The sequence below is a fragment of the Musa acuminata genome, chromosome BXJ2-5, assembly GCF_036884655.1.
Source record: "Musa acuminata AAA Group cultivar baxijiao chromosome BXJ2-5, Cavendish_Baxijiao_AAA, whole genome shotgun sequence".
Lineage (NCBI taxonomy): Eukaryota > Viridiplantae > Streptophyta > Magnoliopsida > Zingiberales > Musaceae > Musa > Musa acuminata.
This window is the reverse complement of record NC_088342.1, coordinates 42,335,523-42,348,368: the sequence shown is the minus strand read 5'-3', so window position 1 is coordinate 42,348,368 and position 12,846 is coordinate 42,335,523. Positions and strand designations below refer to the sequence as shown.

The following is a 12,846-nucleotide window of genomic DNA, read 5'->3' as shown; positions in this document are numbered from 1 at the left end:
GTTTAATTTTATTGACTACTAAGAAGTCATAATCGTAGAAGGAAACCAAAGTCAGGGTTGTGCTGCTAAGCAATTGATTTAAGATGACATACATGCCCTTTTTTGGGCTAAAATCGAGTCGAATTTTCAAGTATAAGTAGGGGTATTCTCGTCAAATAGGATACAGTGCGTGGCCGCTAACGTTTGGAAGCGGTTACCAGTTTCCGTCTTCTACGTGTTGCCTGCTATTTATATGATCTCGTGCCGCTCCCTTCGCTGCCTTCCTTTCCGACTTCCTTTCTCTCTCTCTCTCTCTCTCTCTCTCTCTCTCTCTCTCACTCTGTAAATAGCTTCTCTTTAGGAGGACGGCTAAGGAGATGGATCTCGAAAACCATAGGAATGGCGAAGCCCTAAAGACCACGCAGTACCCGCTGCTTTCCTTTGACACGACGATGGATAGCTGTTCCTCCTCCCCTGCCCCGTTTGGCAGCGACCCTTCCAGCCCCGGCCGTGCCGCTGGCTACTACTTCAGCTGTCCCGCCAGCCCCGTCCACTACGTCCTCTCCTCTCCTCCTTACTCCTTCTCCTCCTCACCCACCGCCGACCCGGTGGCGGCCGACGAGGCCCCCGCCTCCGGGAACTTCGAGTTCGACGGCGCGGACCCCGGCGGGACGATGACCTCCGCCGACGAGCTCTTCCTTAACGGCCTGATCCGCCCGATCAAGGTCCACTCTCACGTCCTGCGCCCGCGACCACTCCCGCCGCTGATGGATTTTGGTGACGAGGACGATGAGGAAGGAGAGGAGAAGGAGTGGCAGGAAAAGGAGGAGGGGAGGGGACGGAATCTGACGTTCCGGAGCAGATCCGTCCATCGGAGGACCAGATCCATGTCGCCCCTTCGAAGCCCTCGGTTCCAGTGGCAAGAAGACGAGGACGAGAAGCAAGAAGCGGTGAAGGAGCACGAGGCGTTCGACCCGGATCCTAAGGAAGCATCGCCGACGCCGCCGGAGTCGGCGTCATCCTCGCGCTCATCATCCTCTTCTTCGGGCGGCAGGAACTCCAAAAGATGGATCTTTCTCAAAGATCTCCTCCTCTACCGAAGCAAAAGCGAAGGGAGCGGGCGGGGGAACGGCAAGGAAAAGGAAAAGTTCTGGCACTCGATTTCCTTCTCCCCGTCGTCCAAACCGAAGGCCCCACTGCCGCCATCTCCGGCGACGGCGGGGACGTCAGCTTCGTCACCGGCACAGGAGCAGAACAAGACAAAGCCGTCGCAGAGGCCAGCGAACGGGATAGGGAGGCGACGTGGCGCCGCCGCTGCTGCGGCGGCGGCGGCGGCTTCTCCATCGGCACACGAGCGGCACTACACGGCGAACCGAGCCCAGTCGGAGGAGATGAGGCGGCGGACATTCCTGCCGTACCGCCAGGGTCTCCTAGGCTGCTTGGGCTTCAGCTCCCGAAGCTACACCACCATCAATGGCCTCGCCAAGGCCCTCAATCCCGTCTCCTCCGGGTAAACGCCCAATCCTCAATCCAAGCTCCGTATAGCATAAAAGAACCAACTTTAAGCTTGTTGTTAACGTAAGTTTAGTGATGATGTCTTCTCTTGTGATCCATCTACTCACTGTCAACTTTCATCTGCATAGAAACGAGATGTATCGCTGTATCAATTTTTGGTGAATTGTTGTATGGATTGCAACAATATAAAAACATAGATGTTGATATTATTCTTGCTTCAATGCTTTGCTCACCCAAGTTTTGTTGCATCTGCTCCTCCACATGTGGTGCAATCAATGGTTGTACTGTGTACTTTTGTCGGACATATCACACAAAAGACAGTGAGAGACTGTCGTTATTTTCGAATCATACATAGCCGATGCACTAAGGTGGAAGGAGGGACCGAGTGAGAGATGGAGGGCAGTACATTAGGGGAGATGTCCCTCTCCCTTGTATGCATTAGATCTTGGTGGGTTTGTGCCATGCCATTATGCTACCTTGTCTCCATGTCTTGTGGGACCTCAGCACACCTCACTCCCAACTGAGTCTACACTGGCCATTAAATGCTCCATATGTTCTATCATTCTCTTCGAGCTTGCATGCCACTGTACGTAGCTGGGGCATGAACATTTATGCTAAGGATGATGATGAGGTGAGGAGGGATTCTTAAAACCTACAAGACGGGGGACGCTCAATCACTCTCTTTCTTAAAGCCTACAAGACGTCTCTCTCTCTCTCTCTCTCTCTCTCTCTCTCTCTCTCTTTATGAGGTGAGGAGGGATTCTTAAAACCTACAAGACGGGGGGGCGCTCTATCACTCTCTTTCTTAAAGCCTAAGCCTACAAGACGTCTCTCTCTCTCTCTCTCTCTCTCTCTCTCTCTCCTTCTATGAAAAGTTTAGAGCCGTATTCTTCTTCATTTAGTCAAGACATATGAATACTTAAAAATCATTGAGATCAGCCATATATGTTGGCATTTATATGTGAAGAGTTATTTTTGACTAACAATTGCCTATATATATCTATATTGTAATTATGACAATAATGATGTTTTATGTTTCTATTTTCAAAATAAAAAACTAAAGGAAACTAAAAAAAGATCTTTAATCTTGCAATAAAATGCTATCAGCTATTATTTGTGGCAAAAATTAAATCAAATAAACTCAAGTGCACTTGAGAAACCATGAGATTAACATAAATTTTTTGAGATCAGATGTTGGAGAACAAAATTCTTAAAAGCATTAGAACCGAAATAGAAGTGAAGGGCCGAGGAATCAACGAGATGTGATGGACTCAATTCGATCAAACAAATGTATGAAATGGCAGCGATAATTGTTCTCGTTAATTGTCGACTTTCCAAGTTACCAAATTGATTCCTAATAAATCATGGGGAGATTGGTGAAATGGTATCATAAATGAGATGCACATACACTACAATTGGTTGGCCTCTCATGCAGCTGCCTTCTATTGGAATGGAATTAAATTTGTCAATTCTTTCAGGGCACCAAAGAAGTTCATTGTATCTTAAATTCTTGAAAAAAGTTTAAAAGTCTCTAAAAAAAAAGAGAGATTCATATTAAATGTAATGAATATAATATATCCATGGGGACTATATAAACCCTATATATTAGGTCATAAAAGATAAAATTTTAAAGTGGATTTGTTAAACAAAGTCTAGCAAAAGGAAAAATGGATAAAGAAGTAAGAAAACAACTCAAGATTAAAGGAAAAATGAGAAAAAACTTTGTTCATGATTTATTAAGGCCTTGATGATACATGTTTGAGATTATCACTCCAGCAAAGACTTTAAATGGGGCTTAGGAAATATTTTAAAAAACATTCGATAGAGTGGATAATGTAGAAAAGCTTCGTTTACAAGTTTTACGTGTTAAATTCGAAAAATTATAACAAAATACTTTTCAATCTATTTCCGATTATTTTTTAAAAATCATTTCTATTGCCCATCAAATGAGAAGAAATGGTGAACAAACAAGTAATAGAAAAAATATTAAGATTTTTAAATTCAAGATTTTATTTTATTACTATAGCAATTAAAGAGTCTAAAGACTTAAAAAATATCTTTAGAATAACTAATGAGGTCTTTCAAGTTCATAAACAAAGGCTTATAAAAAGAGAAGAAATTTAAGTTAGTTGAACACAAAGGTGAGCCTTTGTTTATGAACTTGAAGAGATCTTTTCACCAAACGTGAGCCTTTGTTTATAGACCTTTGTTTTCATAAACCAAGTGTACTCTTGAAATCAAAGGTAAATTAAAATCTCAAAGAGAAAGAGGTCCCGGACAAAGATAAAAAGATTACAGAAATCAGACTAATCAAAAATCTCAAAACAATGAAAGTGACGGAGAATTCTAGATAAAGAAATCGAGGTAATGGTCGCGGACATGAAGAAGGCCATGGACGTGACAAAAATTCTAAAAGATCTAAAATGTAATGTTATGTTTGCAAAATATATAAACACTAGTCTTTTGAATATTATTATAATCCTAATAATCAATGTGATAAAATAAATTTTACTAAAAAAGAAAAAGGACATAAACCTTATTTTGCTAATGACTTATGATTATTTGAAAGAAGATTAGTCTATGATATGGTATCTAGATACAAGAGCTTCAAATCACATATGTGGCATCAAATATTTTTTTTAAAATAGATACAAGTTATTCTAGCAAAGATAAAAATGACAATATTGCATTTGATAGTTTATCTCAAAAATCAATATGAGGCAAAGAAAAAAAAAATTTAGACTTAATAATAAGCAAAGAATTATACATTTTAGATGTTACTTATGTTCCTAATTTGAAAATAATATTTTAAGCTTGGGGTTGCTAGTCATAGGTGTCATACAATTCAATTATGTTAGTGATGTCATATGTGACATGACACATACTCTTTTTATTTATTTGATATTTTTTAATTTATATTTTATATATATATATATATATATATATATATATATATATATATATATATATATATATATATATATATATATATATATATTGTAATGTCCATGGATCTATACAATGAGAATCGGATCATGATGAGATCACAATAATGAGATTAATTTACTTTTAAACATATACCTAAATAATTCCGACCATAGGTTACTCGAGAGGGACATCGAGATAACCGGACAAACTAGTATACTGTATACTCGTTCATATAATGGATACGGTTGGTCTCATAAATGCTCATGTGGGGACACTAGGGATACAGTACAGGTGCTCATTGAAGAATGAGTTCAATTATTGATCTACTTACGGAATGCTAGACGGTGAATGATACCTCAATGTGAGACAACGATTTCGTCATCCTAGTGGTGTATATAGTCTTTAGACTTGAGACATCAAGAATGTTCTGTATGAGTACTCCACTCTTTAATAATGAACTTATAGGTCTAGAAATTTCAGATCTAGTATAGTCGGTTATCGGGAGTGGTAGCCAACCTTACGAGGACTATTGAGTATCGATCGAGGATCATTTGCTCTCAGTGTCATGAGAGAAATATCTCATGTATTCTCACTCAGACAAATCCCTAACTAGGGTCATTCAAATTGAGAGAGAAAGAGTTTTTTGGGAGAATCTGATTAGAACAACACTCGAGTAGAAACCGTTTGGGTTTGATAATACTATGTCTCATATATGGTCTTTATGATATTAGATAGATGAGGGACTATAAGTACACGATAACTAAGGATAGATAGGTCTAAAGGATTGGATTCTCCTATATTGTTTGGGGACTACGGCGCAGTGGCCTAATACATTCGTAGTCGATGAGTCGAGTGAATTATTATGGAGATAATATTTCACTGAGCCAGAATGAGTTTTAATAAATATGACTCATGGTCAGCTCGATATTAGGGATAGAGAATCATATACATATGGTATGTGTTGCGACGAGTGGAGGTTTAGATATAAGATATTCGCTAAAGCCCATATCTTATTGGATATCCAATAAGCCCTTGAATTATTAGATCGTATGGATGAGATCCAATAAAAACAAATGAGAGATTATTGGATAGAGATCTACTAATCTAAAAATCTTGGATAGTTGGATGGAGATCCAATACCTAATATGGTAGGATCCATTAGAGTTAAATTGATAAGAGGGCCTCTATAAATAGGAGAGAACCAAGGAGCCATAGGTTATGTCTTTATGACTACCACCTCTTATTCTCCTCTCCCCTTCTTCTTAACCAACAGCCCCTATTTAGAGCGTGTGGAGATTTGGACAATGATTCGATGAGCGTCTTCGCAACCCTTACCATGTGGATTATTGCTATAGAGGAAAACAGTTAACCTTTTTCATCCTCTCCTACAGATTTGTAGAATTTCAAGGATATACAATCTCCCTGAGTAAAACACATCTCTCATATACCCTTGATTTTCGATCTTGCAATTTTTGTACACCAATCTCCGTACGATGATGAAACATTTTTATGAAAATATGAGATTTTTCTTTTTGTTCTTCTGCTATGCATGTGATATCGCTCCTAGATTTCCTTATCGAGGTAATTGCTTGAAAACTATTATGATATTGAGATGAAAGATATAACTCTTTCAATTTTTGAAGAATAAAATATTAATATCATATATGAAAATAACTAAGAACAAAATATTTTCTCTATATTTATGTATTTTTTTTATTTATTAATTTATTTTAATAATATTATTAAGGATAATTCTATATTATAACATTTTAGATATACTCACTTAAATTTTGATTCTTTAAAACTTCTAGAGAAATATAATATGATAATAGATTTGCTAAGAATTGATCGTCTATTAAAGTTATGTGAAGTGTGTATCATCAGCAAGTAAGAAAGAATACATTTTATATTTAAAAAAATAAAAAATGCATGACATCAATTTGATTGGGTACAATTAGATGTTTATGGTCCTACCAAAATAGTATCACATAGAGGAAGTAGATATTTTCCTACCTTAACTAATGATTATAGTGATAAAACATTGGTTTACATATTAAAGAAAAAGAAATAAGTTTTAAATATATTGAAAGAATTGAAGAATTTAGTTGAAAGATAAAATGACCATAGGATTAAATGTTTAAGAATAAATAGGGGTGGTGAACACATATCAAATGAATTTGAAAGTTTTTATAGAGAGAATAGAATTTTACATCAATTCACAATGTCATCCACACCTCAATAAAATAGTATCTCAAAAAAGAAAAATAAGACCATACTTAATATAGTCTGATGCATATTAAAGGGAAGAAGAAATCCTAATGAATTTTTGGAAGATGTTGTTGCTTGTGTAGTTTATTTGCTTGACAAGTTTTCGACAAAGAAAATTGACAATATTTTGTTAGGTATAGAGTTTATAGAAATTAAGAGTCAATCATTTAAAAATCTTTGGAAGTGTTGTGATTCTTTATAACATGGTTCGGGAAGGGGCATGGCTTGGTTAGGTCTCGATTATATAAGGTCGTCCACGGTGGTCCCTCAGAAACTAAGAGTCAATCATTTAAGAATCTTTGTAAGTGTTGTAATTCTTTATAACGTGGTTTGGGAAGAGGCATGGCTTGGTTGGGTCCCGATTATATAAGGTCATCTATGGTGGTTACTCAGAAAGAAGGCTTCACGGAGAAAGAATGAAGAGTTGTGGTCGCCGTCTCCTAGGGTGTTCTCTAACGAATTTGCGAGGGGCTTTTGATCTCGAGTCCTTATATAATAAGTCAATGTTGGAGAGGAGAATTCTAGCTTAACCACTCTGAAGCTTAAGTCAGTTATTATGGATAGTGAATCCTATCCCTCGGCATCTACCCGGGGGTGGTTTTTATACCTTTCATAGGGAGTTGATTCCCCTTGTGCTTGTTGGCATTTGCCAATATTTTCAATGGGCAATTTGTTTATTATAGGGCCATCCTTCCGACCCTATATCTTGCGGGATTATATCCTTACTAGTAAGCATCACTAGCCATTCTCTCAGCTTTTCTAATAGAAGCTAGGGTTTTAGTTTGAGATAAGAAAAACCTAATTCTTCTCTAGCTATACTAAGGTTTTAGTTTTACATATTCTAGGCTAATTTTTTCAATTTCTTTTGAGTAACCTAGACTTCAAATTTATCTTTATTTTTTTGATATGTTTTACTTATGATTCTAATGCCTCTAGTATGACTTTAATTTGAAATTAGTGCATAGTGTTATTACCATCCTACTTAGAATCTCTTATTTCTACAAAAGGGGTTTTATTCAAGTTGAATTAACTTACCTAGGGATATAATTCACCTTTATCCTTATGATATATTTTAAAAGGTTCTCTTAAAGTTCCGTAAAATTTAGAATTGAGTGAATCCTACCTCTATACACAAAGATATGAGGTTTATAAGTTCAGATAGTCTCAATTCAATTTTAGCAGAATATAATATATATTAGTAGTTGAATTAAGAGGGTAGACTAGCCTTCAAATAATTTTATTTTAAACTAAAATTTAGTGTATATTTATGTCTCATATTTTTTATAAAATTTTATAATAATTTAATATTGTTTGGTCAGTTAGAACAATGAAGTAAAAATCTTTACAGAATTATATGATGGTTTGATTGATACTAATTAGTTCATTTGATTATCGAGTGAACTATTAAAAAATTGATAGTAGAATCTATATGAATTTTTATATTAAGTATAGTTTATTTTATAAGAGATTTTACCAATTTTTTCTATGAATTATTATAATAAATTATTATAAATCAATAATTCAAAAGGTATAATTCTTAATTAAAGTATCTCATGATCCTTTGCTCCTAATTTGATTGGTGTTTCACTCTATAACACATCAATCATTAAGGAACATGGTCTTTCATTGACATCTTCATTTTTAAGTTCAATTAGATAAGTATAAGTTTAATTTACTATAAAATAGTAGTCATATAAATTATCATATTCATAATATATTTTGGAGGCATATTTCGAATGATATGATTGTCATGAGCTAGGAATTAGCTAAATATGAATGTATATATTTTATAAAATTTAAAAATATATGAATTATAATAAAAATATCTTGTATAGATGCATATATGATGACGTGTGGTGTGAGAGTACATGTATTTTCTATAACATATAGTATGAAAGTGCATAAATATGTTACGATGTACGATGCACATACATGCTATGACATATGATATAGGAGTACACATATGTATTATGACATACAATATGATAATACACATATATGCTATGACATATGGTGTGGGAGTGCATATGTATATTATAACATGCAATGTGATAGTATATGTATATAAATGTATACATACATATGTATGTATGTATGTATACATGTATGTATATATGTATGCATACACATACATACATATATGCATACATACATACATACATTATAGCGTGTAGTGTGGAAGTGCGTATATATGTTATGATATGAGGTGTAAAAGTATATGAATTTGCTATATTTTCTATGTGTATATAAGTATTTTAAATGATTTCTACATAGAATTTTATATATTTATTTTGCATATGCTATGTTATAGGGTTATGCTTACTAAAGAAGTCATTTAAGGAGGTGTCCATCATTAAATGTATTATATTGATAATTTTAAAATATTCTATACATGACATGATGTATGCTTACCTGAATAAAGCTATAAAGTTTATAGTTACTAAGTGATTCCTCACTATAGACCTTATTTTGCATGTAAGGATATTGAGATCTCACCTAAGTAATTAGGTAAAAAAGTGAGCTCGTGCAAGCCCATGCCAATATAAATATGGATTATGATCTATTGGCATTTTGTGTATATAAATTTTTGACATGTTATGTTTATGTTTTCCTTTGGTTAAATATTATAATTATATACGTGTGTCAAAAATACTAAGTTAGGAGAAATCTTATTATTTTGCTAAATTAGCATGTTTTAATTTTAAGATTATGTACTTTTTATTGCTGTCCTATTAATTGTAGTAATAAAAATAAAAATGTGACATCCTACTTAGTCATGCATGTAAGGTATGGGTGGAACTAAGAGTAGAGTGTTATAATCATAATATCAAAGTTGAGGTTACGAGTCTTGTAAACTATCTGTATTAGTAAAAGCATGGGGCACATTACTTAACTATTTTGTAAGTTTTAATAATTAAGTTGCATTGATTTTCTTATTATTGTTTGATACTCTTATACTTGGCGATTAGGGTGTGAACAACTTGGGATTAATCAGGAAGATATCATGACAATCAGAGAATAAACTAGTAGCTTTGGTAATATTCTGGAGGAGACTCCCAATAGTAGAGGCATTGACACAAGAAAGATCAAAAAGATTATATGATTAATAGGTTAATAGAGTTGGTGAAGGTGAAGAGACAATCTAAATAACTGGAGTAATTATTGGCTTGAGGATAGGAGGTGGTGCAATGAGCAGCTCGAGGACATGATATTATAATATCAGCAAGTGAGAAGTTTAGAAAAAAATGATCCACCCATCTTTAAAGTGAATACAGATCCACTAATAGCTAAGGAGTGGATAAAAAATATTAAGAAAATCTTTGGGTATGCAAAGATTTTATATGAAGATAAAGTTATTTGTGTAATTTATATACTGCGAAAGGATGCCGATCACTGGTGGGATGCAAGAAAGGGGGATTACAAATGTTGAATAAATAACTTAAGAAAGATTCAAATAGATATTTTATCAAAAGTATTTCAATGTAGCTCATTGATAGGCTATAATAGTATAATTTATTAATCTCAAATCAAAAAGCTAATCAATAGTGGATTATATCAAAAAATTTGAGTTATTCTGATTTACATCCACGTGGCTAGCACTAATGTCTTGAGGGTGGATCATTTTCTATAAGAACTTGGAACAGAAATTTATCGAGATGTGAAGATAATAATAAATATCCCAAACATTTCATATTCTTAAGTAGTGGAAAAGGCCTTGGAGGTAGAGGAGATTACGTAAAAAAATCTTTTTACTCCAACAGATGCGTCCCAAACATTTCGTATACTAAGGAAAGATATTATTATTGACAACAAACCTCTATGATAAATTCTAGGCTATAAAAGAAAATAGCACCTAGGTCAAAGACAACAATAAGGGTAATCCAAATGCCCTACCCAAGGAAGAATGAGTTAAGACATCTCAATCATTTTAGCCAACTCAAGCACAAAGACCCACTTGCTCTAAATGTAGAAAGCATCATATAGGAGAATGTTTTAAAGATAAAAGACTATTTTTTTGATATGAAAAGTCAAGACATTTAGAAAAAAATAATATAACAATATCATCAAAACAAAAAAAATATCGGGCCGAGTCTTTGTGATGAGCAAGATAAAAGTAGAGAGTAGCCTCTCAATTATCTCAAATGAGGTATTTATTTATAATATTTCCTTATATGCATTAATTGTTTCCAACACCATATTTTTTTTTACATCACTTACTTATGTAGAGAAACTAAGCAAACCATCTAAAGGATTAGATGTGATATATTACATAATTATTCCATCAAGGGATATAATATATTCAACTTAGGGATTGTAATTTTGTTCAATTCAAATTATCAATAATGAATTAGTTACAGATTTGATAATATTAAATAAATACAAATTTGATGTTAGCATGGATTGATTATCTAAACATCATGCTTTTATTGACTATAATAAGAAGAGGGTAGTATTTCAACCTCTAAAGTTAGTAGAATTTGTATTTTCTAGTTCGAAAGGAAAGACATTAATCCCTTTTATCTTAATAATGAAAGCAAAAAGACTTTTAAATGATGGATGCATAGAACATCTGGCAAATGTGATTAATATTAAGGTGGAGTCAAGCTATAGGATGTGCTAATCGTAAGAAAATTCTTTTAGATATTTCTAAAGGATCTCCTTGGATTGTCACCAAATAAGGAGTTTGAATTCATCATATATTTAATGCCTAGCACTGTTTCCAAAATACCTTACAGAATGGCTCCAACATAACTGAAAGAGTTAAAAGATACAATTACAGGAGTTGTTTGATAAAGGTTCATTTGTCTTAGCTTTTCACCACGGGGAGCATGACTCCTATTTGTAAAGAAAAAGGATGGGACAATGCAATTATACATAGACTACAAAAAAATAAATAAGGTGGCTATTAAGAACAAATACCTACTCTCTAGAATTGATGACTTATTTGATCAAGTATAATGTACATTAGTATTTTTCAAAATTGATTTGAGAATAGGGTATCATCAATTGAAAATCAAAAAGAATATTCCTAAGACTACTTTTAAGATCAGATATGGATACTTAGAATTTCTAGTGATGACATTTTTTATATACACACACTTTAAATAGGAACATGCAAAATATCTAAAGACAACCTTGAGTATCTTGAAGGAAAAAAAATTATATACAAAGTTTAATAATGTAATTTTAGCTAGAGAAGATAATGTTCCTTAGGCATATTGTATCTAAGAAAGGGATCTCAATGGATCCAACTAAGGTAGAAGTAGTTAGTAACTAGTCTAGGCCGACTATTGTAACGGAGGTAAAGAGCTTTTTTAGGATAACAAGTTATTACAAACGTTTTAGGGAAGGATTCTCCAAAATAGTATCACCTATCAACCAATCAAAAAGAAATAATATTATATTTAAATGATTTGAGGCTTGTGAAAATAGTTTTTAAGAATTGAAATGGATATTGATTTTAACTCCAATGCTTGCTATACCATTTGGGTTTAGAGAATTCATGGTATATAGTGATATATCCAAAACTGGTTTAGGATATGTTTTAAAGCACAATAGTAGAGTTACACTTATGTTTTAAAACAACTAAAATATTATGAGAATAATTATTCGACTCATAATTTAGAGTTGGCATCAATAGTGTTTGCCTAAAAGTTTGATGACATTATCTTTACGAGGAGAAATGCGAAATATACACTTATCACAAAAGCTTGAAATATTTTTTTACTCTAATATGAGATAAGTAAGGTAACTAAAGTTAGCAAAAGATTATGATTATATCATCAATTACTATCGTAGGAAGGTGAATGTAGTTGTTAATGCATTGAGTAGAAAGCCAGTCAATTTATCGGCTTTATCAATAGTACAAAGACCTCTCTATGTAGAAATGTAAAATTTTAAATCTAAAATGATCCTTAAAAGCTTAATTGGGAGATTGGTAGCACTATCACTACAACAAATCATTTTGAGAAAAATTAAAGAGTTACAGGACCCTTATTTGAACTGATTGAAGTTTAAGATTGAGGTAGAAAAAAAAAAGGATTTTCACATTGATGAAGGGATAATCAGATTTTAGGGTAGGTTATAGATACCAGAGGAGCCTATCATAAAGTTACAAATTTTAATAAAGGTACACTCAACTCTATACTCAATGCA

At 33.8% G+C, this 12,846-nt stretch overlaps 1 protein-coding gene across 1 annotated transcript; it reads left to right on the top strand.

The window, feature by feature from the left end:
* The first annotated feature begins 253 nt into the window (after positions 1-253).
* Positions 254-1,715, top strand: LOC103985606 (uncharacterized). Its single transcript, XM_009403354.3, has one exon. The coding sequence runs from the start codon at positions 357-359 to the stop codon at positions 1,491-1,493; it is 1,137 nt and encodes a 378-aa protein (XP_009401629.2). The 5' UTR covers positions 254-356; the 3' UTR covers positions 1,494-1,715.
* The last annotated feature ends 11,131 nt before the right edge of the window (positions 1,716-12,846 follow it).

Excerpts from the sequence above, each read along its gene's own strand:
- LOC103985606 (XM_009403354.3), top strand. The coding sequence starts at position 357 with ATGGATCTCGAAAACCATAGGAATGGCGAAGCCCTAAAGACCACGCAG.